General features: G+C 58.9%; 4 protein-coding genes and 1 long non-coding RNA gene across 14 annotated transcripts; 1 reads left to right on the forward strand and 4 right to left on the reverse strand.

The window, feature by feature from the left end:
• Positions 1-534: 534 nt before the first annotated feature.
• LOC306813824 (lysosomal acid glucosylceramidase-like) lies at positions 535-3,706 on the reverse strand. Its single transcript, XM_079329473.1, has 10 exons — positions 3,323-3,706; positions 2,899-3,090; positions 2,588-2,734; positions 2,376-2,509; positions 2,124-2,296; positions 1,805-2,042; positions 1,468-1,692; positions 1,227-1,390; positions 961-1,086; positions 535-886 (listed from the first exon to the last, which is right to left on the reverse strand). Exons 1-10 carry the CDS (start codon positions 3,396-3,398, stop codon positions 775-777), a joined length of 1,587 nt encoding a protein of 528 aa, XP_079185599.1. The 5' UTR covers positions 3,399-3,706; the 3' UTR covers positions 535-774.
• A 138-nt stretch (positions 3,707-3,844) lies between these two features.
• On the reverse strand, positions 3,845-9,909 carry ENTREP3 (endosomal transmembrane epsin interactor 3). Of its 6 annotated transcripts, none has more exons than XM_079329471.1 (12): positions 8,982-9,909; positions 8,355-8,411; positions 8,103-8,213; positions 7,878-8,003; positions 7,686-7,793; positions 7,372-7,532; positions 7,173-7,272; positions 7,005-7,089; positions 6,340-6,924; positions 6,086-6,151; positions 5,388-5,650; positions 3,845-4,866 (listed from the first exon to the last, which is right to left on the reverse strand). In XM_079329471.1, exons 1-12 carry the CDS (start codon positions 9,198-9,200, stop codon positions 4,696-4,698), a joined length of 2,052 nt encoding a protein of 683 aa, XP_079185597.1. In that variant the 5' UTR covers positions 9,201-9,909; the 3' UTR covers positions 3,845-4,695. The 6 variants fall into 6 exon arrangements, with proteins under 6 accessions (XP_079185597.1, XP_079185596.1, XP_079185595.1 ...); XM_079329470.1 differs by having other exon boundaries at positions 6,086-6,154; XM_079329469.1 differs by having other exon boundaries at positions 6,086-6,154; positions 7,686-8,003.
• Positions 7,291-8,249, forward strand: LOC306813825. The gene is made up of 3 exons (XR_013777045.1): positions 7,291-7,408; positions 7,668-7,808; positions 8,113-8,249. It is a non-coding gene; the product is annotated as an uncharacterized lncRNA (long non-coding RNA).
• A 111-nt stretch (positions 9,910-10,020) lies between the features above and the next one.
• Positions 10,021-12,928, reverse strand: SCAMP3 (secretory carrier membrane protein 3). Its single transcript, XM_079329472.1, has 8 exons — positions 12,727-12,928; positions 12,506-12,625; positions 12,305-12,425; positions 12,097-12,225; positions 11,796-11,955; positions 11,541-11,642; positions 11,341-11,458; positions 10,021-11,256 (listed from the first exon to the last, which is right to left on the reverse strand). The coding sequence occupies exons 1-8, from the start codon at positions 12,841-12,843 to the stop codon at positions 11,110-11,112; spliced, it is 1,014 nt and encodes a 337-aa protein (XP_079185598.1). The 5' UTR covers positions 12,844-12,928; the 3' UTR covers positions 10,021-11,109.
• Positions 12,929-13,548: 620 nt separating this feature from the next.
• Positions 13,549-26,188, reverse strand: CLK2 (CDC like kinase 2). Of its 5 annotated transcripts, none has more exons than XM_079329414.1 (13): positions 26,032-26,167; positions 23,348-23,517; positions 20,457-20,691; positions 18,756-18,849; positions 18,304-18,370; positions 17,922-18,038; positions 17,550-17,716; positions 17,075-17,169; positions 15,744-15,873; positions 15,011-15,093; positions 14,732-14,811; positions 14,521-14,611; positions 13,549-14,220 (listed from the first exon to the last, which is right to left on the reverse strand). In XM_079329414.1, the coding sequence occupies exons 2-13, from the start codon at positions 23,515-23,517 to the stop codon at positions 14,038-14,040; spliced, it is 1,512 nt and encodes a 503-aa protein (XP_079185540.1). In that variant the 5' UTR covers positions 26,032-26,167; the 3' UTR covers positions 13,549-14,037. The 5 variants fall into 5 exon arrangements, with proteins under 5 accessions (XP_079185540.1, XP_079185538.1, XP_079185541.1 ...); XM_079329412.1 differs by having other exon boundaries at positions 18,756-18,852; XM_079329415.1 differs by having other exon boundaries at positions 26,005-26,148.
• Positions 26,189-26,553: the final 365 nt, after the last annotated feature.

The following is a 26,553-nucleotide window of genomic DNA, read 5'->3' on the forward strand; positions in this document are numbered from 1 at the left end:
AGCTGACACTGCCCTGACCTCAGCCACAGCTGGTTGGGACCAAGACCCCCATGCTCTGATGCTCCTGCCTCCAGCCCTGGCCACAGGTCTGGGAGAGACATGACCCACACAACCCCTGGCCTGAATCAGGCTGCAAGATTGGCAGGAAAAGCACAGAAAGCTAAAGCTTGGCCACAATCCCTGCTCAGCCCTTCCATCAAGGGGGGGTGTCCAAGTGCTTTGTCCCTGCTCCTGATGCAGCAACCAGAGCATCTGCATTCAGGGTGAACCCTGAGCCACCTGCAAGATCCTAAAACCTGTCCCCAAAGGCAGCAGGAGCACACCCAGGCTCTGCTCAGCCCCAGCCAGGCAGAGCATGCTTGGAACTGGGAGCAGACTCACACCTGGAGGCTGAGCCCCATGGGGAGAGCTGAGCTCGGTGAAGGGCAGGGGGTGGGCAGGGAGAGGGAGACTGCAGCAGTCTCCACACTGGGGTGGCACCCAGCCACAGTGCCCAGGAGCAGGGGAGGCACCCAGAGGTTTCTCTTGCAGACATCAAGGCAGCACACGTGTTTAATGTCAGAACAGCAGAACACAGCATTCACAGCCTGTGGGGTCTCCACTCTGAGGGGCACCGGTGCCCTTTGGCCCTCCTGCACATGCACAGTGTCCTTGGCCTGGCTCAGCCACAATCCTGGGGAGCCACATCCCCTGTACACCCCGGCCTGAGCCAGCAGGCAGCTGGGGCTGCACGTCCAGCCCAGCTGTGTCCAGCCCCTGGGCAGCCATGGCCGTTCAGCCCCGTCGCTGCCGCCACCACAGGTAAGTCTGGATGGAATTGGCCGGAGCCACGGCGGCGATGAGACCAACAGTGTCTGCCAGCCCGAAAGAGATGTCCTGAGGGGACCTGAGGGGACAGAGCAGGGTGGTCAGAGCTGTGGGATGGGGTCCCACACAAGGGGGTCGGGCTGCAGCACCCACCTGTTCAGGACCACCACGACCACAGCGCCGTCGGGGCGCAGGAAAGCCGTGTACTCCAGCGCCGTTTTCTTGGATTCTCTGGAGGGGATGAGCCCCACACGCTGGGAGCCCTCAGGGATGAATTTACTGAACAAATGAGAAGCAACATCAGGGTGGGAGTCACACCCCAGCAGAGCTTCTCTCCAGCTAAATTTGTTTTGCTTCTCTCAGGACAAGATGCTGCTGGAACCCAGGAAGTTTAGCAGATGTCGTGGGCTCCAACCCACCTGAAGTGCCCCATGTGGTAGAACATGGGTTGTTTGTAGAAGATGCCTTCACTGCTGTCCACGATGACAGGGCTGTCCACATAGTTCTTGACCCAGTTGGGTCCCCCCTCCAGATCCAAGGCCAGATTCCAGTCAGTCCAGCCAGCCACAAAGTGGTTCAGATTCTGCAACAGGACAGCTCAGATGCCTGCCCAACAGCAGCGACCCTCCCCAGGCACACAGGGAAACACAGGGGCCTCACCATCAGGATGCTGTGGCTGTACTGGTTTCCCCTCTCCCAGCAGCCCAGGATCACATCCCTCTCCCAGAAATGGGCCCCAATGGATGCCTCAGTGGCCAGGATAAAGTAATCAGGGAAGAGCTCATGAGTGGGCAACACTGTGTCCTGTATGGGACCAATGAAGTCCAGGTACCAGTGGATGCCGATGCCGTGGACATAGCGAGCTGCCTGCTCATCTTCCAGGACCTGCCAAGGAGAAGAGTCAATCCCATGGGGCTGCCCTGCACAGGATGGAGCACCCAAGCCCCCCACAGGCACCTGGGTCACCAGGATGGCACATCCCCCCCAGCACACTCACCACTCTGGCCCAGTGCGGCAGGTGGAGCCGGTTGTCATCCAGGATGATGAGCTGGATGTGGCGGTGGGAGCTGTTGGCCAGGGCTGGGCCCAGGTCCCTGGCAATGAAATCCCTCTGCTGCTCAGCTGTGAAGCCCAAGCACTGGAAGGGGTAGTTGTTGATCAGCCCAGCTGAGGGCTCATTCTCTGCTGTCACTGCCCAGAATGTCACGTTGTGCTTGGCGTATTCATCCAGGAACCTGGTGTGGGGGGAAGGGGTGAGTTGTGAGGAGACCCCAGTGCCTCTACTGAGAGTCCCCCTGGCCACAACCACTCCTCACCGTACAAAGTAGTTGGCCCAGGTCTTGTGATACTTGTCCCCTGCCTGCCCCTTCAGTGTCCCCTTCCCCACATAGGACTCGCTGGTCTTCAGCCATTTGGGGGAGGTCCAGGGGCTGGCGTACAGCGACAGCGGCCGCTTGCTCATGGCTGAGGCTCGGTGAAGGAGAGGGATCTGCAGGAGGAGGTGGAGGGGCTGACTCAGCTCAGCCTCTGTGACCCTCCAGCCCACCCTGCTCCCTCCCACTGCTCGCCTTCAGCTTTGTGTCCTCGTCTGGCAGCTTGAAGTGGGTGAGCTCGTAGTCGTAGGGGACATCATCATAGGTGTAGGCATGGAGGGAGAAGTCACAGCTGGCCATGGGGAGCCGGATGAGGTTGTACTCCAGCCCTGCCAGGCACAGTGGGATATCAGGTGTATGTACCCACAGTCTCTGTCACCATCCCACCTGTCTCCCCAACATCCTACCTTCCTCAGAGAAGTACGAGCGCAGCAGGTGATCCTGTGCTCTTTCTGGCAGGGATAAGATGTTGATGGCGGCCGCGTCGGTGATGGAACCACCAAAACCCTTCACCCTCTGGAACCGCTGGGTCACGTCCAGAGTGAGGACAACATCTGCAGGGAGAGGAGGCCAGCATGACAGGGGGCTGCAGGAGGGTCCATCCCATCCCATCCCATCCCATCCCATCCCATCCCATCCCATCCCATCCCATCCCATCCCATCCCATCCCATCCCATCCCATCCCATCCCATCCCATCCCTGCCACCCGTGGCACTACCTGGGGCACAGAGTCTGCGCTGGAATCTCCCCTCACTCCGTTCCAGCCTCTTGCCAGCCTTGCTGCTCTCGTATTTGACATAGGAACCGACGGCCGGCAGGACCAGGGGGTCCAGCGTGTCACAGTAGGTGGCGTTGCAGACACAGACCATGGCATCGCGACCGAAGTACTTGGGGCTGCAGGGCCGGGCGCCTGGGGGGCACGGCAGGGTGGTGGGGGCAGCCGCAGGGACGTGTCCCTACCCCGGCGGTGACACCACTGCCCCCGTGCTCCGAGCTCCACGCTGCCCCCGGATCCCCCAGACAACTACCGGGCATCCCCGACCACCGACTCATAAGGAATTCGCTCTCCCTCCCCTCCCATCCCGGTTCACCGGGGGTCACGGGCCGCCCGGGACCCCCCGTCCCCTGCACCCCTCGCTCACCTGCGGCCCGGTGCACGGCCAGCAGCACCGGCAGCAGCGGCCAGCACAGGGCACCGATGGCACCGAGGGCCCCCATGGCCCCGCCGCTCCCGGTGCGCTCGGATCCGGCCCGGCAGCACCGGGGCCGCCTCCAGCCTTGCCTTTAAGGCAAGGGCAGCCCCGTCCCGCCCACACCCGGTGCAGGAGCGGCACCGATTCTGGGCGGGCCTGGCCCCGGCCCTTCCCCCGTGCCGGTTCCGGGACCGCGAACCGGGACAACCGCGAACCGGGATAACCGCGAACCGGGACAACCGCGTGGGCGCGGGGCCGCTTTTCCCCCGCTCCCCTCCGAGAGGCGCAGCCAGTCCCGGTCCCGATCCCGGTCCCGGTCCTAGTCCCGGTCCCGGTCCGGCACTGATGGCCCCGTGCCACAGAGTCGCCACCGGGGACCGGGAACCGGGAACCGGCACCCCCGTGACCGGTCAGCTGACCGCCCGCCCCGCCCCGTTCCACCCCGCTCCGCCCCGTGACACCGGCCCCACGGGCGGTGGCGACCACCTTTATTCGGTCTCTAGCGAGGGGCAGTGGCCGCGGGACCGGCCCCGCAGCGCGGCCCGGGCGCAGCCGGGCGGGGAGGAACAGGCACGGTCAGACCGGGACCGGCACCGGCACCGGCACCGGACGGGCTGGAGAGGGAACAGGCTTAGGGATAGGGCAAGGGACAGGCGTGGCAGTTCCGGGGCACAGGAGGCCAGTGGCCGGGCCAGCACAAGGGACAGATCAGGGGATGGACAGGCAAGGTCATCCCGGAGTACAGGCACGGCTGGCACAGGGGACCGAGGATCAAGCCAGCATAGCCAGCCAAAAGAACAAGGCAGAAAATGGGCACGGCCAGTGGATGGGACAGGGCAGGGGACAGGCATGGCTGGCACAAGAGACCGGGGATCAAGCCAGCATAGCCAGCCAAAGGGACAGGGCAAAGGACAGCATGGCCAGGGCAGGGGACAGGCATGGCTGCCCCAGGGCACAGGGGACAGACACGACCATGTCGGGGTAGAGGCACGGCTGGCACAGGGGACAGGGTATGGCCAGTGTGTGGATCAGGCACAGCCAGAACATGGGACAGGGCAGGGGACAGGCGTGGCCATCCCAGGGAATAGGCACAGCTGGCACAAGGGACAGGGCACAAGGGACAAGCATGTCCAGAAGAAAGAACAGGGCAAGGAACAGGCATAACACCATCCCAACCAGGCAAGGGACAGGCACAGCCATCCCAGCCCCCCAGCACACACCCCAGGGGACCAGCCCCGCTTGGGGAAGGTGCCCAGCCCCAGCAGGGCAGCAGCAATGTCCAGGGCTGAGCCCAGAGCGGGCACTGGAGGGTCCCTGTGCCCTCAGAGCGCGCTCTCCTTGCAGGTCCCGCTGAGGCTCCGGGGGCGGCTGCGCTCCAGCCGGCGCGTGGACAGGAGCCGGCGCAGAGACGAGCTGGAGCTCAGGTCCCCACAGCTCTGCAGGTGGATTCCTTCATGGGGACGCTCTGCACCTGGCCAGGCACTCCAGGGAACCTGCAACCCACGGGGGACAGGCTGCAGGCACAGGGATGGTGACACCATCCTGCACTCGCCCCCCCTGTGCTGAACCCAGCTGGGCTGTGCACGGGGCAGGAGGACAGAGGTGACAGCGATGGCAGAGGCGTGCATCACGCCCCCACACTGGCATTTGGGACAGGTTCTTTCCCGTCGAGGCCTCCAGTAAAGCTGAGTTGCTGGGATGTCCCAGCAGCTGCCTCCAGGTGCAGTGACTCAGGGGCAAAGTCATTGCAACAGGCGTGATTTTCCCACCCGTGGCTCCAGTGGGGATCAAGGAAAAGGAGCTGCCCCCCAGGAAGGGCTGGGTAAGGAAAATGCTGCAGGAAGAACGCTCTGCCTGCAGCCAGGGTGCCAACACAATGGGGGTGTGGCAGGAGGATGGAAACCGTGGAAAGGCCAGGGTGGGGGTGCTGATGGGGAGAGAAGGGAGGGAAAGCGTGGATGGGATCTCTCTGTGAAGGAGGAGTTGCCCATCCCCTGTGACTTCCAGAACCCACCTGTTTGTGCCCATGGAAGCTGTGCCCAGACACCTCCATGCCAGCTGCCAGGCTGCGCTTGGGTCTCTGCAGGAACCTGGCCACCAGCCCACGGGTGCCCCGGTAACCCTTGAGATCCCCCAGGGAGCGGGTGGTTGTCTTTGACAGCTGCTGTGGCACCTTCTTGCAGGGTGGCAGCTTGTTCTTCCCCACAGAGGCAGCCCGGAGCAGTGGTGGGGAGTCACAGTGGGAACGGTGGAGCAGGCAGGCCTCAGAGCACAGCCCTGCAGAGTGAGCACTGTCAGACCCAGGACACTGCTGTGACAGTCCTGTCATCATCATCAGACAGGGGACACTGCTGTGACAGCCCTGTCCTCATCATCAGATACAGGACATTGCTCCAGAAGACCCAGGACACTGCTCTGACAGACCTGTCCCCACTCTCAGACCCAAGACACGGCTCTGATGGATCCATCCCCACCATCAGAATTGAGACACTGCTTCAACACACTCAGGACCCATCCCCACTGTCAGATGTAGGATGCTGCTCCCAGCACACCTATCCTTGCAGGCTTGAGGTCCTGCTGTCTCCCATCCTCAGTCAGCAGAAGCAGTCCCACCATTGTCCCAGCCCCAGCCCAGGGTGGGCTCAATCCCCAGTGGGCTACAGACACCCCCCAGTGCCCTCTTTCTATCCCAGTACATCCCAGTGCCCTGACCTGTATCAGCGGAGGAGTCAGACACGGTGTCCTCCAGTGCTTTGGTATAAAGTACTTCCCTGAAATCTGCTGGGAGCAGAGAGAGCCCTCAGGGCTGGGCAGCTGTGCAGACCCCAGGCAGCACAACCCTCCAGCACCGCCCCTGCTCCCATTCTCCCCTCATTCCTTCCCAGACTGGTCACAGAAAAACACAGCCAAACCCCGCAGCACATCCCGGCTGCCACACTCCCATCCCAGCGATCGTTGTCACCTACCAGCGTGGCCGGCCATGGGGACACCGGGGTCACTGTGTGACCTCAGCAGCGGGCGCGGGGCCATCCCAGGGGCCGGGGACGAGGGGCAAGATGTCTCGCTGTTACGCCGGGGGCGGGCGGTGCCGGTACCGGTACCGGTGTCCGAGGGGCGGCCAGAACCGCGCCCCTGCAGCGAGGATCCCCTGTCCTTGAGCCGCACCTCGGGGAAACAGGGTCCGGCACAGCGCGCCAGCCCCGCCAGCCGATTGCAGCTGTGGGTGACCGCTCCCCCCACCAAGATGCCGTCGTGGCCGGGCTCGGCGGTGGAGCACGAGTAGGATCGCTCTCCCCTTACGCGGGGCTGGGGTCTCTCCTCGAAGGGACCCTGCAAGCCCAGGGTGGGGCTGCGGGCGTGGTGGCTGCACTGCACGCAGTCCACGCTCAGGCAATAATCGGCGCGGCTGCGCTGGATGGAGCGGAACAGGACGTAATCGACGGAGCGCATGGAGCCCTGCAGCTCCAGCAGGCACGAGTCCTCCGAAGGGCTGCTGTCCCCGGGGATGTCCATGATTTCGGACATGATCAGGGACCCGCTGTCCATGGATACTGCGAGGAGGGGGATGGGCAGCGCTGAAGAGCTGCCGGGAAGAGCCGAACGTGCTGCGGTGGGGAGGGGGAACGCTCACCTTCTCCGCTGAGCACGATGGAGGGGACGCGGTCGCAGGTGCAGTTGTGGGAGGCCTCTGTCAGCTGCGAGTCGAACAGGGTGGCCTGTGGGACAGCAGCACACTCAGAACTCGGGTGAGGAGCCCACCCTGCCTGGCCTCCCCCACCCACGGCCACATAACCCCCACCTGGCTGTCTCCCCGCAGCCCCATCACAGTCTCGTATGATGGGGGGAAGTCGGTTGGGTAAAGGGGCACAGGGCTGTCCATGGAGCCATTGTAGGTGATGCTGCAGAGGCAAGAGCAGAAAAGCCACGCTGGGTGGGGCAAGCCCAGCTTGGGGGCACACAAGCCCCCCTGCCCTACCAGCCTTGTTCTCAGCTGGTACCTCTGTGCATCCGTCTCAGAGCTGCAGGTGTACTCAGGTGGGTAGTAGGGGGGTGGTGGCACTGGGGGCACAAACTCCTCGAAGTCCATCATGCTCTGCAGGAAGGTGTCAGGTGGGGACGTGCATTCCAATGTCACAGAGCTCGAGCGCTGTGGGACCAGCTGCAGGGAGAGGGGAGAAGGGAGAGCTGAGAACTCCTGCCCAGAGATCCAGCAAGGGATGTGCATCCTGGGCTTTAATCTGCACCTGGCTGGGACCACCCCAACCTGAGAGCATTGCTCCCTGTCTGCTTCTAGGCCAGAGCTGGGACTCACCACGTGGACAATGTCAAGGGAGAAGATCTGGATGCAGCACACGACAGCAGAGAGAGTGCAGATGATGGTGGAGAAGATGGTCAAGCCACAGACACTGAAGAGGAGATCCTGGGGAGCAGTGGGGTGAGCTGCAGGGCCTGCAGAGCATGGCAGGGCTTCCCAGGGAGCCCTTGTATCCCCCTGCTCCTCCACCTTGAGTGCCACACGGATGCTCCTGCAGTTGGGGTTGGGGAACATGGTCAGCATCTCGCTCTGCTGGCTGCAGGAGGCGGGTGGGGGCTCCGAACGGGCCTGGCAGCACACACACGTGTCCCTCTCCTGGGGACAAGAAACACTGTGAGGAAGCTCTGGATGCCTTGAGAGCCACCAGTTTCGCAGCTCCCCCGTGCATGGAGGGCTGCCCCCGCTCAGCCTCACCCTCTCGCAGGCCTCCAGGGTTTTCACCAGCTGCGCGTTCTGGCACGACAGGATGGAGCCGGCGAGGCTCAGCATGACGCCCAGCACGGAGAGCAGCGTGAAGAAAGCGATCTGCAGCGGGAGGAGAGGGGCTGCCGGCTGCGCAGGGCTGCGGAGCAGGGAGCCAGCACACCCAAAGGCACCAGGGGTCGCTCGACCTCCCCCATCCTGGACTTCCCCCGCCTGCAGAAGGGTGTCCCCCCCAACACCTACCACCAGGGTGAGCGGCCGCTTCCAGGAAATGATGCCGACGAGCCCGGACAGTGCCAGCTGCAGATGCACAAGCCCAGGGGTGAGCACAGGGACAAGGCTCTGTTAGGCAGTGGCACCCCGAGCAGCCAGTGCCCACGGGCTGAGCCCCTCAATCCCTGCAGGCCTGGAGCCAGCCCGGGAGCAGCAGGGCTGTAGGAGCAGCCCTGGCACTACAAGATGGGAGAAACTGCTGATTCAGGGCCTGGGGACTGCGGGCTGGGCAGCAAACCCAGGCCAGGTTCCGTGCTGCAGGGTCACCACGGAGGACCCCGGGTGCTGCCCTCACCCCAACACGCAGCAGACAGAGCAGAGCCCCCATCGCCACCCGGTCTGTGCCCTGTAGTGCCCCCACACCTCTCCCTGCCCCTGGCTGCACACCCCGGACACTCCCCCGCACCGCTCGGGGGTCCCCATCCCTCACAGAGTCACCCTGGGGGAGCCCTTGGGATTCTCCCACAATGCACCGCGGCAGCCACGGGCAGAGGGTGGGGGAGTAGCGGGGCTGCCCTCCCCCGGGACCGGCGGCAAGCTCGGCCCCCGGGGGAGCAGCGCAGCCCCCTCCCCGCGCCACCCCGGCCCCACACTCACCGAGAAGCCGGCCCAGGACGGGCAGGAGTGGCGGATTTTGGTGGAGGGAGTGATGGTGGCGGCCACCAGGCTGAAGGTGACGATGAGGACGCCCAGAATGGCTTGCACGAGACCCAGGACCAGCAGGACCTGCAGCCAGGTGCGCTGGAGGCGGAGGTGGGTGAGGCTGCGGGAGCTGCGGCCGGTCAGCGAGCGATTGGAGTCGGTGGGGGAGGGCATGGCCGCGGCGGGCGGCGGCTCGGGGCCGGTCCCGGAGCCCCGGGGCAGCCGGCGGCACCGCGCCAGGACCGCGGGGAGCAGGAGCAGCCGCTCTGCGGGAACGGGCCGGGCTCCACCTTTCGGCCTGCCTGGAGGATGCTGACGGCGGCTCTTCACTGCCCCGGGAGGGGGGGCTCGGGCAGCGCCCACGGCCACGCGGAGCCAGAAGCTCCGCGGAGAACAGAACCGGGCTCGCCGGTCCCTGCGCACCCAGGCCGGGGCTGGCTTAGAGCCGCCGGCCGGAGACGGAGCGCGGCCCCGGCACCGCCGCCTCCTCCCTGACCGTCCGTGGAGCTCCGGGTCCCCGCCGGGAGATCATCCCGCCCCGCGGGCTCCGAGAGCGCCAGCAGGGCAGCGCCAGCAGGCGGGAGCCGCGCTCCGAACCGGAGCATCCTCCGCGGGCGGTGGCCGCAGGGCCGGGTCCCGCTGCCGGTATCGGTACCGGGAGGGGCTACCGGCGGTCTGTCCGCCCCGTGCCCCACAGCCCCGGTGTCCTGCGGAGCGGCGGGAGGCTGCGGCCGAGCATCGCCGCCGCGCCCTCCGGGATGCCCGGGGCCGCGGCTGGAGGCGGGCGGCGGAGCGCCGGGAGATAACGGGGACGGTCCCACGCGCCGGCGGCTGCTCGGCCGCGCCCGCCCCGGGGCCGCCCCTGTGCGGAACGATGGGAGCTGTAGTCCACCCACACCGCCCCCGGGAGCTGTAGTCCATCTGTACCACCCTCGGGAGCTGCGACAGCGCTCCCCTCATCCCTGGGCGGCGCACGGAGATGGCGAACGAACAGAGTGAACCTTCATTTATTCCTTAAATAAACCGGGGAACAGCACACGGGGAGCAGCGAAGGAGGCGGGAGGAGCCCTCGCCGCAGCGGGACGGGGAGGGCAGCGGCCCCCACAGCTGAAGGCACAAAGGCTCTCGCCAGCCCCGGAGCTGCAGGGACAAACCGGGAGCATCTGAGAGGAGATGAAGTGAAGCAGAAGGCGTGAGACCCTGGGAGCCCAGGGACACCAGGACAGGGGACAGAGGGCAGGTAAGGGGGATGCGGGGCTGCACACAGGTATTGGCTCAACCCCGAAAGAGAGGGAAGGGCTTGGCTGAAGGGTGCTGGGGGGAGCAGGGGGTCACAGTCCTCAAAGCAGGCGGGGAGGGGCACTGGAGGAGCTGTTCACTCCTCCCTGGAGGCAAGGGGAGCTGTGTAAACGCCAGGGCTGCTCCTCAGCACCCAGCCTGGCTTTGGGGTCCACATGGGCTAAAGGCAGGATCCCCACAGGCAGCAGCTGCCTGAGCTCTGCCCATCCCTGCCCTGCTCTCCTCATCCCTGGGCCTGGAGAGAGGGAGGGGACGGGGAAAGGGACAGGACAAAAGGACAAGACACCCTGGGGAAAGCACCAGTCCCATCCTCATCCCACTGGAGCAAGCCAGGAGGAAGAGGGGGATGACATTCTTGGCCAGAGCATGGGGGTCCCTGGGCACACAGGGGGCAGGGGACTCTCCACACCCCAGGGCACACAAGTGTCATCACCAGGTGGGGAAAACAGAAGAGCACAAGGAAGGCAAGGAAGTGACAATTCCAGTCTCTGGAAGCAGCACTCCAGCCATCTGGAGGAAGATCCTGCCCCCAGCAGCTGGTGCTGGAATGGAGGGCTCAGCTGCAGCACTTCCCACCCTGCTGCTGCTGCTGCTGAGGGGAGGGGGACCAGCACAAACCACAACAGCCTCTGTCCATGAGGAAAAAGGGGTTAAGAGCAGCAGACAATTCAGGCACCAGCACTGGGAATGAGGCAGCCTCTGAGAGCTGATGCAGATGCACAGGGGATCCAGTGAAAAGTGCAACTCAGGTCTCCTCTTCCTCGGGAGGCAGAGCCGGGCGCGGTTACGGCGCGCGGAAGGCGTTGGTGGCCGCGCCTGCAGCGGCGTTGGCCGCGGCCGTGCGCACGGCCTGGTTGGAGAAAACCCCAGCTGCAAACTCCTCCTGAGCCTTCTGGAAGCTGGCACCCGTCCGGCGGTACAGAGAGTGGATCTGGAGGGTAAGAGCAGGCTGGGGGTTAAGGTTGGGGTTTCAGAATGACCAGGGTTCTGGACACAGATTTTGATGTTAACGCACCTTTTTCAGCATAATGATCCCCAGCACAGCCACTGCCGTGAAGGACAAGGACACCAGGATCATCATCACGCCCACAGCTAGGTTAGCACGCAGTGCTATCAGGGTAAGAATCCAGCCACTGCAAAAAAAACAAGCTGTTGTCCCCAGGTCTCCTCTTCCCCACCTGCCTCTTGACTTTCCAGGGTCAGCACACGGCGCACCTGAATCCCCAGTTTGGGATGCCGATGGCTTGCAGCACATACATCACGTTCTGGGCAAAGAAGACGAAGAAGAAGACAAAAAAGTTGAAGGAACTGTCGCTCCTGGGAGGAAGAGATGGGTGAGGTTAGGCCACAGAAGAAACCTCTCAAGTTTTCCTTGAAGCTGGAGATAAGGTGGGAACAGGGAGGTCTGGGTGGAACCCCCACATCCCGCAGAGCCGGAGGCTCCCAGGTGCACACAGCTCAGGAACACACCTGAAAGCTTTGTACATGGGCCGATACCAGCAGATGAAGGAACAGGGCGTGTAGAGCAGAGCCCAGAGGATGGAGAGGCCAAACCCAGAACCAGATGAGGGATCCACGCAGAACCAGGCCAGCGAGGACAGGAAATTCAGGAAGAGAGCAATGGTGCTGGCTGAGGGAGAGGACAGCACTCAGGAGCCTGAGCCAGGCTCCCCCCAAACCTCACAACCACCTGTTCATCCCAATTTCTCCAGAGCAGCAGCACAGCCCATTCATTCTTCCACCTCATCCCGAGGTTTCCCTGGAGACTCACCCATCCAGAGGTAATACATGGTGGTAACTGTCTTCTGGAAGTCAGCAGGGATCTCCACGGGGATGTCCTGGTAGAAGCACGGCTTCACCGGGCAGAAGGACGGCAGCGGGGGCCAGTTGTTGAGCCTCGCTGCGGACAGAAAGGTGTGAGGAAGAGCGAGGAGAACCCCGAGGGGATCCCGTGCCTCGCCAGCCCCGCAGCCACTCACTCTGCGACCCGCCGAGCGCCGCGTTCTGCAGCTCCCGCTCCCGCCGGTCCAGCTCCTCCGCTTTCCGGTTGAGCTCCTCCTGCCGCTTCAGCAGCTCCGCCGCGGCGGCGGCGGCCGAGGCCTGCGGGGGGCGGGAAACAAACGTTGGGTTCCCGTCGGTGCCCGTGTTCGCCCCAACCCGCCGGGGCTCCCTCCCCGTACCTGCGAACCGTACGAGCCGTAGTTGCGGGGCTCAGTGGGACTCGCCTTCCGCGGCGGCTGCGCGGCCGCCGGTACCGGCGGCGGCGGAGCTACCGAAGGGGTCTGGAACGGCGGCGGAGGCTGAAGGGGGAGAGGAGAGAGAGGTGAGACTGCGCCGGTGCGCGGGAAGAAGCTCCGGTGAACGGGCAGGCCCCGTTCTCCGCGCAGGCCCCGCCGCTCACCGCGTCGCTCTCGAAGGGGTTGTAGCCATCCAGCACCGCGCCGGGCCGCCCCTGCAGCGCGGCGGGATCCTGGAAGGGATTGTCCGGCAGCACCGCGGGGCCGCCGCGCTGGGCCATGGCCGCACCGGCACCGGGAGCGCGCTGCAGCCGCGGCACCGGCGCCGCCGCCAGACCCCGCCCCTGCCCGCCGCTGATTGGTTCCGTTGTGCCGTGACGTCATCGGGGAGACCCCGCCGCAGGGGGCCGCTGCGCACGCGCGGGAGGGGGCGCGCCGGGTGGGGCGCGCACGTGATGCGGCCACGTGTCCCCGGGGTCACGTGCGGCGCGCCCATCTCTGCCCCCCCCCACGCCAGTGGCCACCGGGACCGGGACCGGGACCGGGATCGGGATCGGGATCGGGACCGGGACCGCGATCGGGATCCATCCGCTCCAGCTGCCCGTGGTCTGCACCCTCCCCAACACGATTCCTTAGCATCCCAGGGGGGAACTTCCCCTCCCAGGGCTCAGCAGACTTGTAAAAATACAAAATACTCCTTAACAGATTGAGTGTGACACATGAATCCCACAGGTGAGCCCAAACCTGCAGCTGCTCCTGGATTTGGGTTTTGGACACCAGCACGAGTTTGTTATTTTCCTGAAGTGTCAGACAGAGCACAGGTGTGACTCAATTGGCCAAGAGCAGATCCTACTCTTCCTCACAGAAGGAATTGTGCAGGTGTACAGAGCTGGACCACAAAGTTTCTTTTATCCCCCTCCTTCCCCCCACAAGGCACAGCAGAACAGCCCCAGGATCAGCTGCTGTCAGGCCAAACCCAGACCAGGTGCTTTTATTCACCTCATATTTATTTTTCACAAAGACTGTACAAAATTCTTATAAAACTCTGGTGTGGGGATGGGCTATATGACATTGATCCAAAAAATAATTCCCATGCAGTCCCACCAGTTCCATAACTTACAAGGAAACAGAGAAGCTACAGAGAGCTGCAAGTCCTGGAGTATTTACACCGAGGAGGGCAGGAACAGGAGACAAAGCAACAAGTGACCAGAGGTATTTACAGCACAGACACACAAAGCCCCCTCACCTCACAAGAACAGCAGCAGCAGGTCAGGCCCATGGTGCTTCCAAGGCTGACAAAGAAATTTGAGCTATTTACAATATCTCACATATTAACAGCTTTACAAAGGAAGTTTTATCTCATGTATATATATATAAAAAAAAAAAAAAAAAAAAAAAAGCACCAAGTGTCTGAATAGAAATCACACAGGCCTCCACGGGGGCTAGAATCCGAGGGCTGGCTGGCACCTGTGGCGTCACCGGCTGATGTCCCTGCTCGAGTCCCACATTTTGGTGCTGGGCTCCATGCCCAGCATGTCAAAGAAGGGATGCTTGAGTGCCTCAGCCAGGGTGACCCTTTTGGAGGGCTCGTACTCCAGCATGCTCTCGATGAGGTCGAACAGGCGGTGATGGTCCTCGGCCTCTGAGGTCAGGTATCGCTGCAGAGGGAAGGGGGAAGGTGAAGCTCAAAGAGTGAATCCCTCTCTCTTTGTTATGGGATGTTCCCAGGTTTAGCTGGGGGAATGCTGATTTATTCATCGTGCAGCTTGGAGATCAATCTGCGTTCCTCTATTTTTACACACCCTCCTTTCCCAAGGCAATTCCTGAACTTTTCATGCCCTCCTTGTCCTCCACTTCAGATTAAACTCAGGCTGCTGCAGCTTGCTATTACTGGGACAGCCATCTGACCCTTCTGCTGGCCCAGAGGGAGAATTTGAGGAGGGGCCAAGCTGCCTTACCCGCAGTGGTTTGCAGTTCTCCCGGACGTAGCGTCCAGCTGAGGTGTTCTCATCCCAGTCCAGGCGGCCGTGGTAGAAATATTTCTGTTTCCTGTCAGAGGAACAGGTGGGAGCAGGTTACACCAGCAGCAACAAAGTGCCAGCCTTGTGTGTCCCAGTGGGTTACAGACTGTTACAAGTGGGTTTCCCCCATGGAGGGTGCAGCTCTCACCTTGTCTTCCGGACCATCCGAGAGGGAATTGGCCCCAAGATCCTCTCCATCATGGCCAGGTGCTCCCTGTTGTCATGTGTCTGGCAAAAAGAAGTGTAAAGGGAAAGGTATGGAATAGATTCCAGTGGTTTTGCCTCCAGCCCTGGGGATTCCCCCACCCAGAACCCCTTCCTGGCAAACACCTTGGGTGTCTCAGTGATGGAGGGGCCCCCATCAGTCCTGGGAAGGAGCCAGCATCCTCTCACCAGTTGGGAAATACCCACACAACACAGTTCTCACCTGGAAAAGGGTGAAACCCACATAATACTCAAAGATGATGCAGCCAATACTCCACACGTCACAGGGCTGGCTCCAGCCAAGTTCTGAAAAAAAAAAGTTGTTTAAATAAATGATCCAGTTATAACCCAAGTGTCCAAATCCCTCTTTCTTTTAAAAATAAGTAACTGAAGAAACACATCCTATCCCAGCTCCTGGTGCTGTGCTGGCAACAGACTGCCCAGCTGGCAGCAATGCCAAACTACCAGCTGATAATCATGGAATCACCAAGGTTGGAAAAGACTTTCAAGATCACCAGCTCCAACCTGTGTCCAATCCCCACCTTGTCACCTAGTCCAGGACACTGAGTGTCACATCCTGGACACTTCCAGGAATGGGGACTCCAAATTCCCTGCGCAGCCCCTTTCAATGCCTGACCACCTTTTCCAGGAAGAAATTCCTCCCAACCCTGGCACAACTTGAGGCCATTTCTTCTTGTCATACCCTTTGTTCCCTGGCAGTAGAACCCAACCCCTCATCAGGAAGTTGTGGAGAGAGTCCCCCCTGAACCTCCTTTTCTCCAAACTCAGAATAATTACAGGGCTGTAACCACAGCCTTCCCAGGAAACAGCATTGAAAAACTGTTAAATAAAGCACTTCCCATCTCCCAGGGCAAACCCAGAAAGCTCCTGGATGATCTGGGCAGCACCCAGTGCCCTCAAGGGGCACACCCTGGCAGAGACCCTGTGGCACCTACCCAGGATGACTTCAGGGGCCCTGTAGTGCCTGGTGGAGACAATGGTGCTGTGATGCTCGTGGTCAAACGTGGCACTGCCAAAATCCACCACCCTGATGGCCGTGCTCTTCACACTGCGCTCGTCCCGCTTCTGCAGGGGGAGGGAAAATGGGATCCTGTGTTGGGTTGGTGTGGCCAGAAATGTGGATTCTGTCACCAGCTGTTGGGGCCAGGTGGGGTAGTGACCCTTATCTTCATGGCAAATATTATCTGTTAATGGGCCGGCTTTAAACCAGCTGGGCAATCATCTTTATCTTTTCCATGACCCACCCTTCACCCAGGAGCTATCACCTGTTAATGGGCCATTGTTAAAAACTGGGTGTGGCAGCAATTCTTATCACTGTGGGAGATATCTCCTGTTAATGGGCCATTGTTTAAAACTGGGTGTGGCAGTGATCTTTATCTCCTGGCACATATTATCTGCTAATGGGCCAGCTTTAAACCAGCTGGGCAATCATCTTTATCTTTCCACAGCCCATGCTCCCTCCAGGAGATATCTCCTGTTCATGGCCATTGAGTCCCAGTGCATGACTGATAAAATTCCATCATCCCACTGGGAGATGATCCAGCCAGGGGAGGAGCCAAGCCTTTCCTACCCAGATAAAAACTGACATTTTGGACAGCAAGTTATCCATCTTTTCACTGGATTCCAGAGGAACACTGGATCTTTCCACATCATCTCTGGTCCTTCAGAGGGAAATTGCACGTTTCTAGAAGACCACTGGCTGAAGCACATCTGCCACTGCAGGAGGATGCAGCCACCATTGAATGGGACTGCTGCCAACACCCTGATTGACAGGGTGTCAGATTGTATTCTCACTCTGTCAAGGTTGGGATTGTTCTTTGTAATACTGTATTTTTATTTCAATTTGCCTAGTAAAGAATGGTTATTCCTATGCCCATATCTTTGCCTGAGAGCCCCTTAATTTCAAAATTATAATAATAATTTGGAGGGAGGAAGTTTACATTCTCCATTTCAAAGAGAAGCTTCTGCCTTTATTGGCAGATACCTGTCCTTCAAACCAAGACAGATCCATCATGTGGGAGCTCCAGCTTCCCTTATACAGCTGGGAAGGGAAAGCTTTGGCAGCCCCACAGCTCAGCCCCAAACAAGCTCCCACCACCAGCCAGCTACACCTGGGCTCACTATGGCTCACTTAGCAGTAGCAGATCATGAGAAGCTCTGAAGGACTGCATGGAGTCCACATCCCCTGGGGCTGTGCCTGATTCCTCTGGCAGGGTGAGTGACACCAAAAATCCAAGAGGAGACTCAGTTTGAGGCAGTGTGTTACCTTTTCCAGGTTGTAGGAGAGCTCGTAGTCAGAGTTCACAAAGAGGATGTTCTCTGGCTTGAGGTCAGTGTGGGTGAGTTTATTGTCATGGAGAACTGAGGGAGCAAAGAGGAGTTAGGGTGAGGGGAGAGAAGCAGAGCAAGGCTGTATCCCCCAAAAAAGCCATCACTGGTTCAGTTTGTTCACATTTCAACCTGTGTGTGAACAGCCAGGCAAAGCCCAGGCCATGATGCTTCAGTAGAAGCACCAAGATTTATTGTATTGATTGTCAGAAGGTGCAGGGAGGTGGATGCTGGAGTGCTCTGAGCTACTGCCAGCCCACAAGCACCAGAAAATGAAGTGGATTCATTCCCAGAGGGGCAGAAAGGCTCAGGCTCAGAACCACAACAAAAACTTGTTGCTCTGGGCCACCAGTTGCAGAAGTGTAACCCACTCAGCTCTCCAGGTCAGCCCAGAGCAGGGAGAGAACACTTACATTTCACAGCCTGGCACACCTGGAAGGCCATGTGCCGTACTTGGTGGATGGGGTAAGGCAGGTAGTTGTTATCCTTCAGGAAATCAAAGGTGCTGAGCCCCAGCAGCTCAAAGGAGATGCACATGTGGCCGTGGTAGTCAAACCAGTCAAACATCCTGACACAGAGACTGACAGAAACATTCCAGTTAGGAACAGCTCTTAGCTGTGACACCCCTGTGCCTTTCCTCCTTTCCCTGCTCAGCCTGTATCCTACAGCATGCCAAGATTCCTCCAAAACTATCTAGGATCACATTCAACCACACAACACCAAGCACCTTTTCCACCCCAGCCCTGAAACCAGCCCTTTCTGCTGAACACCAAGAGCACACTCACTTTGTGTTCTCAGGATCCTTCTCATTGATTTTCTCCAGCACGTTGATTTCCAGTCGAGCAGCCTCTTTGTATTTCTCTACGTTTTTAATGATTTTCAGAGCAACACGTGCACCACCCCTGTGAGAAAAACAGAAAAAAGGCACAAGGTGAGCCTTGAGCAGGTAAGAGGTGCTGTGCTCTGTGAAAGGGACCTTTTGACCAACCTCCCCACCTTTGCTCAAGCAAGTTATTATTAAGGGGTACCCTTTCCCTCTCTACAAAACAGCCTTGAAGCTTCCCCTAGCACATGGGCAACACAAAGAGGATACTGGAAACCAAGAGACTGATTTTCACCCCCCCACATTATGCCCAGCTGTCATCTCCCCTTTTTCCCCCCACATACCTCCTGTGATCCATGCACTGCACCACTCTGCCGAAGGTGCCTTCCCCCAGGGTGCTGATAATCTCATCTGGGAGGGAGAGAAGGAGAGGGAAAGAGCTGAGAGAGAGAGCAGCACCTGGCTGCAACGATACACAGGGCAGAGGAGAATGCATTGCAACACCTAAACCTGCACACAGCTGGAGAGACCGGAGCAGCGGAAGGCTGACACCGGCTGCACAAGGCAGCTGCCCTAATTCCCTGGCACTTCAAGTAACAATACACAATATAAACGTAGCTTTAACAAAAAGGGGAAGGAAAGGAGAGGGTTGGTTTGGTGGTTTGTTTTTTTTTTTTTTTTTTTTCTCTCTTTAATAAACAATGAAAAAATAAAATGAAACAGAAAGATAAGACAGATCTGCGACTGCGATGGGAGCTTAACTAGAGAGCTAAATTATGTTACGATTTGGCTGTACATCTTTCTTGTAGCCAGTCGCCGACGCGATAGATCAGATGCCCCTCGTCGTCGTCCTCCACACTCTTGGCCCTTCTGCTGCTCTGTCGACTCCGCTGCTGGCCCAGGCAGACAGGGAATTCATCATTTCACCAATCAGATTTTCAAACCAGCGCAGCAGCAGCCAGCGTCACGCATTGGTTGGTTTGGAAATTCACATGGTTGTTTGAGGAGGGGTTGCAGGAGGAGATTCCCAGCCAATTCATACGGCACAGAGGAATATATAACGATAGGGATATTGCAAGGGAACATGTCAAGATACAACACACTAGCTCAGAAAAGAAAAAAACAGTTTGCTTTTCGTTGTAGCAAAAAAAAAAAAAAAAAAAGAAAAAAAAAAAAAAAGGAAAAAACAAAAAAAAAAAAAAAAAGAAAAAGAAAAAATAAAGGAAAAAAATAAGAAAAAAAAGAACCTACAAACAGCCCCAAACCCGAACCAGTGTGACAGCAGAGCTGTCAGAGTGAGGGAGCTGAGGGCCATGGAAGGAGCCAGCTGCTCTTGCTCCCACAGGGGCTCAGAGAGGAGAAACAACACCGGCCTTCGGGTCCTGGGGACTGCCTGAGCACGCCGAGGGCCAGAGGCCACAGGAAGGGGCTCCCAGTAGCCCCACGGCCACTGCAGAGCAAGGGCAGCAGGAGGCAGGTGCCAGGAGGTCCTGCACAAGCTCAGGCTGCCCCCACAGGCACCCCATCCCACTGCAATAACTGCCCACACAGCTTCCCCCAGCCCCGACACTCAGGGAAAGATGAATTCTGAGATCTCAGAAAAGCAGCTCTAGATACAATGAGCCATCCAAAACCAAAGGTTTGCAGTGACTGCCTGGGGAAAGATGGACACTTCTTCCTAGACCCTCCCCCAAAGAAGCTGATCCTGGAAGGACTAACTTCCAGAAGAGAAGCAGAACCTAACAGGGACAGCCTGGGATGAGGCAGATAAGAGGTTTATGCCAGAGAAGAGAAAATTCCTGCCTTCGGTTCATCAGCTAAGTATCCCCATACATGGGAGCAACTGGCCAGCAGATCTGGGACCCAAATCCAGCCCACAATCCCCTCCCTGGACACAGAGCCAGAACAGACCAGACAACACTGAGAGCTCCACACACAGAGCAGAGAACGTGTCTGGGGTCTAACAGAAGTGGAAGGTGAACAGTAGAACGGACAAGAAGAGAAAGCCAGGGATGCTGCCGGGAAGAGCCTGGGATGGTTCTGCCTCCACCTCAGCTGAGTGGTCCAAAAGCTCTGCTCCTCTGCAAAGCCCCTTGCATGGCACACCACATCAGGAGGATCCTGCTCTCAAGAGCCAGGAGCTTCCTGCCACAGCCCAAAACAGGGACAAGTCAGCTGTCACAGGCTCTTTGGGCTCTGTTTGGAGCCTTGCACAAATCCTGCCTGGCTGGGACTCCTACACGAGCATCACCGAACGGGAAGAGGTGCAGCAGCACCCTGGGCACTCCTGGGCAACACCGCGAGAGGCTCTGTGCCCAACCGGCACACGGCGCACGCGAACAACAACTCTCTACACCAAAACTCCTCTAAAACACACACGCACTTCAATCCGAATCAGCGACAGCGTTTTTAGAAAGTTTCCTACTTACCCAGCTCAGCCACCTGGCAGAGAAGAAAAATAAATTACAGGGCAGGCGCGGCACGGCAGGATACTCACCGATGAGGAGCGGCTAAAGGACCGGCTGCGGCGCCGCCTCCGCCTGTGCTTACGCCGGCTGCTTTTGCAGCTGCGGTAGCTGCCCTCGCGGTCCCGGGAGCGCCGGTACTCGTAGGAGTGGCGGTACTCGGGCTCGTAGTAGGCGTCACCCCGCTCGCGGCTGTAGTCGTTGCGCCTGTAGCTGTCACAGTAACGGCGGTCGTAGGCTCGGCGGTCTGCGGAGTGGTCGTCGTAGCTGGGTGGGGGGGAGTTGGGAGTTTGAGTTGGTCAGGTTAACGGGGGGCAGGTTTTCTTCCTAATGTCCAGACTAAATTCGCAGTGCTGTGTTGGGTTGGTGTGGTTGGAAATGTGGATTTTATCACCAGTTGTTGAAGCTGGGTGGGGCAGTGATTTCTTTACCTCCATGGGTGCTATCTGCTAATGGGTCATGTTTAAGACGAGGTGAGGAAATCATCTTTATCTTAATCATAACCCATCCTCCCTCCAGGAAGATATCATCTGCTGCTGGCCCATTTATCAGTGCATGACTGATAAAATTATATCATCCCATTGGGAGATGCTCCAGTCAAGGGGAGGAGCCAAACATTTCCTACTTAGATTAAAAAACTGAGATTTTGAACAGCAAGTTATCTTTCTTTCCACTGGATTCCAGAGGAAAACCAGACCTTTCCACATCATCCCTGGACCTTCACAGGGAAACTGCACCTTCTCTAGCTGAACCACATCTGCCACTGCAGGAGGATGCAGCCACCATTGAATGGCACTGCTGCCAACACCCTGACTGACTGACAGGGTGTCAGGTTGTATGCTGACTCTTGTCAGGGTTTTGGGATTGTTTTTTTGTAATACTGTATTTCTATTTTAATTTTCCTAGTAAAGAATTGTTATTCTTAATTCTTCTATCTTTGCCTGAGAGCCCCTTAATTTCAAAATTATAATAATAATTTGGAGGAAGGATAACATTCTCCATCTCAAAGAGAAGCTTCTGCCTTTACTGATACCTGTCCTGCAAACCAGAACAACCCATTACTCCTTCTCCTATCCTACAATTCCTCAGGAGAGTCTCTCCCCAACTTCCTTGTAGCCCCCTTTAAATACTAGAAGATGTTGTAAGGTCTTCACACAACCATCTCTTCCCCAAGCTGAAAAATTCTGCCAGCCCAAATTCTCTAACAGGGAAGGCATTCCAGTCCTCTTAACAACTTCCCAGCCTCTTCTGGACCCATTCCAACAGTTCCACGTCCTTGTTAAGTTGGGAACACCAAAACTTTGCAGTTCACCAGGTGTCTCACAAAAGCACAGTAGAGGGGATACACTCAATGTTGGCAAATCCAGGGGCAGTGGCAGCTGAGGGATGGGAACTCCAGGTAAGAAGCCATGAACTGCCAACCCTTTGCATAAGATTTGTGTCCCAACCAGGTGAGGGACACTGAGGGACACTCAGAGCTGAGGACCCCAGATTTTCCTGTACTGAAACTGTGAAGGGATAAAAGCTCAGCAGGTCCTTGCTTCCTTGAAGGCACCAGCTAGAGCTGTTACTTTGTTATTGCACCAATATTAAACAATTTTTAATGACTGAGACCTCTGAGAAACTGGGGCTGAGTCAGTAAAGAAACTGGTCTAACAGGGAGTTTGGGGTGTGCTGGGAGTCAAACAGAGCAACCACTGGGTCACTGAAGCCACAGATGCAAAGGTGCTCAGTCCCAGTTCAGGCTGTGGAGTGGCACTGCCAGAGGAGATCCTGGGTGGTGGGACAGGGAAATTTCCCTAAGAGGGGAGTGAGGGGGTTTGCTGATAAGCACTGCCCAAACTGTCACCTTGAGCAAGCCCAGGTCACGTGGAACCTGGTGAGTACAGATGACTAGGCCATGATTAAGGGACTGGAGCATCTCTCTTAATGAGCAGAGACTGTGGGAGATGAGCCTCTTCAGTCTGGAGAAGACTGAGAGGAAATCTCATTATTGCAAATTAGTATCTCCAAGGCAGGTGTCAGGATGGTGCCAGACTCTTTCCAGTGGTGCCCAGCAACAGGATTGAGAGTAATGGCTACAAACTACATAAACTAGAACTACATTCTACCTCAACACAAGTGTGTTGTGTTGATGTGGCCAGAAATGTGGATTCTATCACCAACTGTTGAAGCCTGGTGGGGCAGTGACCCTTATCTCCTGACACATATTATCTGCTAATGGGTCATCTTTAAAAAAAGGTGAGGAAATAATCTTTTATTTTTTCCACAACCCATCCTCCCTCTAGGGGATATCATCTGCTGCTGGCCCATTGAGTCCCACCATATGACATAAAATTACATCATCCCATTGGGAGATGCTCCAGCCAAGGGGAGGAGCCAAGCCTTTCCTACTTAGATTAAAAAACCGAGATTTTGAACAACAAGTTATCCATCTTTCCACTGTATTCCAGAGGAAAACCAGACCTTTCCACATCATCCCTGGACCTTCAGAGGGAAACTGCACCTTCTCCAGCTGAACCACATCTGCCACTGCAGGAGGATGCAGCCACCATTGAATGGCACTGCTGCCAACACCCTGACTGACTGATGGGGTGTTAGCTTGGATTCTGACTCTGGCAGTGTTTTGGGATGGTTTCTTTGTAATGCTGTATATTTATTTTAATTTTCCTAGTAAAGAACTGTTATTCCTAATTCCCATACCTTTGCCTGTGAGCCCCTTAATTTCCAAATTGTAACAATTTGGGAGGGAGGTGGTTTACATTCTCCACCTCAAAGAGAAGCTTCTGCCTTTATTGGCAAACACCCGTCCTTCAAACCAGGACAAGACTCCAAACCCACCTGCACCGAGTGACCCCAGATGTCCCTCCCAATCCAACACTTCTATGATTCTGTACAACAGGGCAGGTGTGAGCCCCCTCACCTCCGGGATCGGACGTGGTAACTGTCCTCCCGCCGGTGCCGCCGGTCCCGCTCGCTGCTGCTGGAGCGTGACCGCGTCCGCCGCCGCTTGTGCTTGCGGCTCCGGTAGCGCTCGTGGTAACTGCCGCGGCTGCTGCGCTCCGACGAGCGGTACCTGCGGGAGTGCGGCATCTGCGGGGACAGCAGGGACACTGTGAGCGACTGTGGGGACACTGTGGGACAGCAGGGACACAGTGGGGACAGCAGGGACACTGTGGGACAGCAGGGACACTGTGAGCGACTGCGGGGACACTGCGGGACAGCAGGGACACTGTGAGCGACTGTGGGGACACTGTGGGACAGCAGGGACACTGTGGGGACAGCAGGGACACTGTGAGTGACTGCGGGGACACTGTGGGACAGCAGGGACACAGTGGGGACAGCAGGGACACTGTGAGTGACTGCGGGGACACTGCGGGACAGCAGGGACACTGTGAGCGACTGTGGGGACACTGTGGGACAGCAGGGACACTGTGGGACAGCAGGGACACAGTGAGTGACTGCGGGGACACTGCGGGACAGCAGGAACACTGTGGGCGACTGTGGGGACACTGTGGGACAGCAGGGACACTGTGAGTGACTGCAGGGACACTGTGGGACAGCAGGGATACTGTGAGTGACTGCGGGGACACTGTGGGACAGCAGGGACACTGTGGGCGACTGTGGGGACACTGTGGGACAGCAGGGACACTGTGGGACAGCAGGGACACTGTGAGTGACTGCAGGGACACTGTGGGGACACTGTGGGGACAGCAGGGACACTGTGAGTGACTGCAGGGACAGTGTGGGTGAGTGTGGGACAGCAGGGACACTGTGGGGACAGCAGGGACACTGTGAGTGACAGCAGGGACACTGTGGGGACAGCAGGGACACTGTGGGGACAGCAGGGACACTGTGAGTGCAGGGACACTGTGGGGACAGCAGGGACACTGTGGGGACAGCAGGGACACTGTGAGTGCAGGGACACTGTGGGGACAGCAGGGACACTGTGAGCAACTGCGGGACAGCAGGGACACTGTGAGTGCAGGGACACTGTGGGGACAGCAGGGACACTGACGGGACAGCAGGGACACTGTGGGTGAGTGTGGGACAGCAGGGACACTGTGGGGACACTGTGGGTGACAGCAGGGAGACTGTGAGTGACTGTGGGATAGCAGGGACATTGTGGGGACAGCAGGGACACTGCGGGGACAGTGGGGACCCTGTGAGCCACTCATGGGACACTGGGGACCCTGTGAGCCACTGTGGGGACAGCAGGGTCCACATTAACACCTGCATGGGACAGGAAGCAGCACAGAGCAAGGAGGACACCAGCAGTGTGCATTGCTCTTTAGGGGATCTGAGAGAGAAAGGAAGAACCTCTTTCCCAGGTTCATATCCCTTCTTCACACCCATCTCTACTGCCCACAACTCCAGGAACAGCTTTTGAATCTTGTTTCTCTAAGCTGCCCAGGAAGGAGGGAAGCAGCACCAAGGAGAACTGAGGGAAGGTGAAATGAAGCCCTGGATATCACCAGATATGGATACCCAGAGTGCAGCTCCTCAAGAGATGCCTCAGGTTTAGTGCCAAGTGACATCTACACTTGGACACAAGGGTGGGGAAGGGTCTGGGAGGGCCACATGAGGAGCAGCTGGGGGTATTTGGTCTGTTCAGCTGGGACTGAGGGGAGATCTCAGGGGGCTGCAGCTTCCTCAGGAGGGTCAGCTCTGATTTCTACTCTGTGTGACCAGTGACAGCACCAAGGGAATGGCTGGAGCTGTGTCAGGGCAGGTTTAGGTTGGATATCAGGAAAATATTCTTCCCCCTGAACAAGCTCCCAGGGATGCACAGGGTGTCCTGGGAACATGAGAGGCCAAGGAGAACCCCAAGAGTGATGCTACAGCCCCTCAGACCCTGCCAGGCCGTGCTCCACAGCTCTCAAACATTCTCCACACAGATTCTGGTTCCAAGCACAAACTATAAAATGTTAAGAGCTGGGAAGGACCTTAAAACTCACTACCATGAGCAGAGACACCTTCCATTAGCTCAGGCTGCTCCAAGACTTGTCCAACCCGGCTTTAAACACAGCAGGGATGGGGCAGCCGCAGCTCCTTTGGGCAATACGTGCCAGGGCCGGGATAAAAGCCAGAGCTGCCTTTTCCCAAAGGACTCCCGCGGCGATTTCCCCCATCCAAAATGCCCCGGGCTGCGTCCCCGTGCCCGCCCTGCGCTGACATCACCGGCAGGGCTCGGACAGGCCGAACCGGCCCCGGCCACGGGGTGATCCGGGCTCGGTACCGGCAGGTTCCCCCCGAGCCTCGCCGTGTCCAGACGCGGATTGAAGGCGGCGCTGGCGGCCCGCCAAGCCCCGGCGCTGTGGAACGAGCACTGGGGCGGTTCGGAACCGGTTTGGGGACGGTGATGGCGGCCGCGCCGGGCGGGGCCTTCGCCGTGCAGGGCCGGAAGCACCGGAACACCGGGAGAGATGGGCTGAGGGCGGGGCGGAGGCTCTGACCGAGTCTCCTCAGGCCATCCAGCCCCGCTGCCACCGCGGGAACACTTAAGCCGCCGATTCCCACCGGGAATCCCACAGGCCGGGCCCGCCCCGCGCCCGCCCTCACCGGCCACGGCCTACCCACCCCATCCCGCCCCGCGCAGCGCCGCACCGTCCTCGCAGCCAGCCCGGTGCGCTTGTCCCACAGGAAATCCGTGATGGCGGCCGTGGGCCCCGGGGCCCCGCTCCAGCTCCCGCCGCCGCCGCCGATCCGGGTCCTGCCAGCCCGCGGGGCCGCGCACGCACGTAGGCGCGCACGTACGCACGCACGCACGCACGTAGGCGCGCGGAGCTGCGTCACACCGGGTAGGGCGAGAACGAGAGCGGCTCCCTGCTTAAGCCACGCCCCTTTCCGGCCCCAGCGGCGCGGGTTGGGCGCGGCTGAGGGGCGGGATCAGGGAAGAAAGCCCCGCCCATCTCATCCCGAGGCCACACCCCGCTGTCCTGACGCCACACCCCGCTGTCCTGGCGGCGGCGGCACGGTACTGAGGGGCGGGTCTATGCTGATGTCCCCTCCTATCGCCCGCCCCGTGTCCGCCCTCCGGTGGGGTTAAACCGGAGGGGCGTGGCTATGTGCGCTAACCCCGCCCATCGACATCAAGCCACGCCCATCATCGCACTTCAGCCTGCGATG

This window comes from Erithacus rubecula (assembly GCF_903797595.1).
Source record: "Erithacus rubecula genome assembly, chromosome: 33".
Lineage (NCBI taxonomy): Eukaryota > Metazoa > Chordata > Aves > Passeriformes > Muscicapidae > Erithacus > Erithacus rubecula.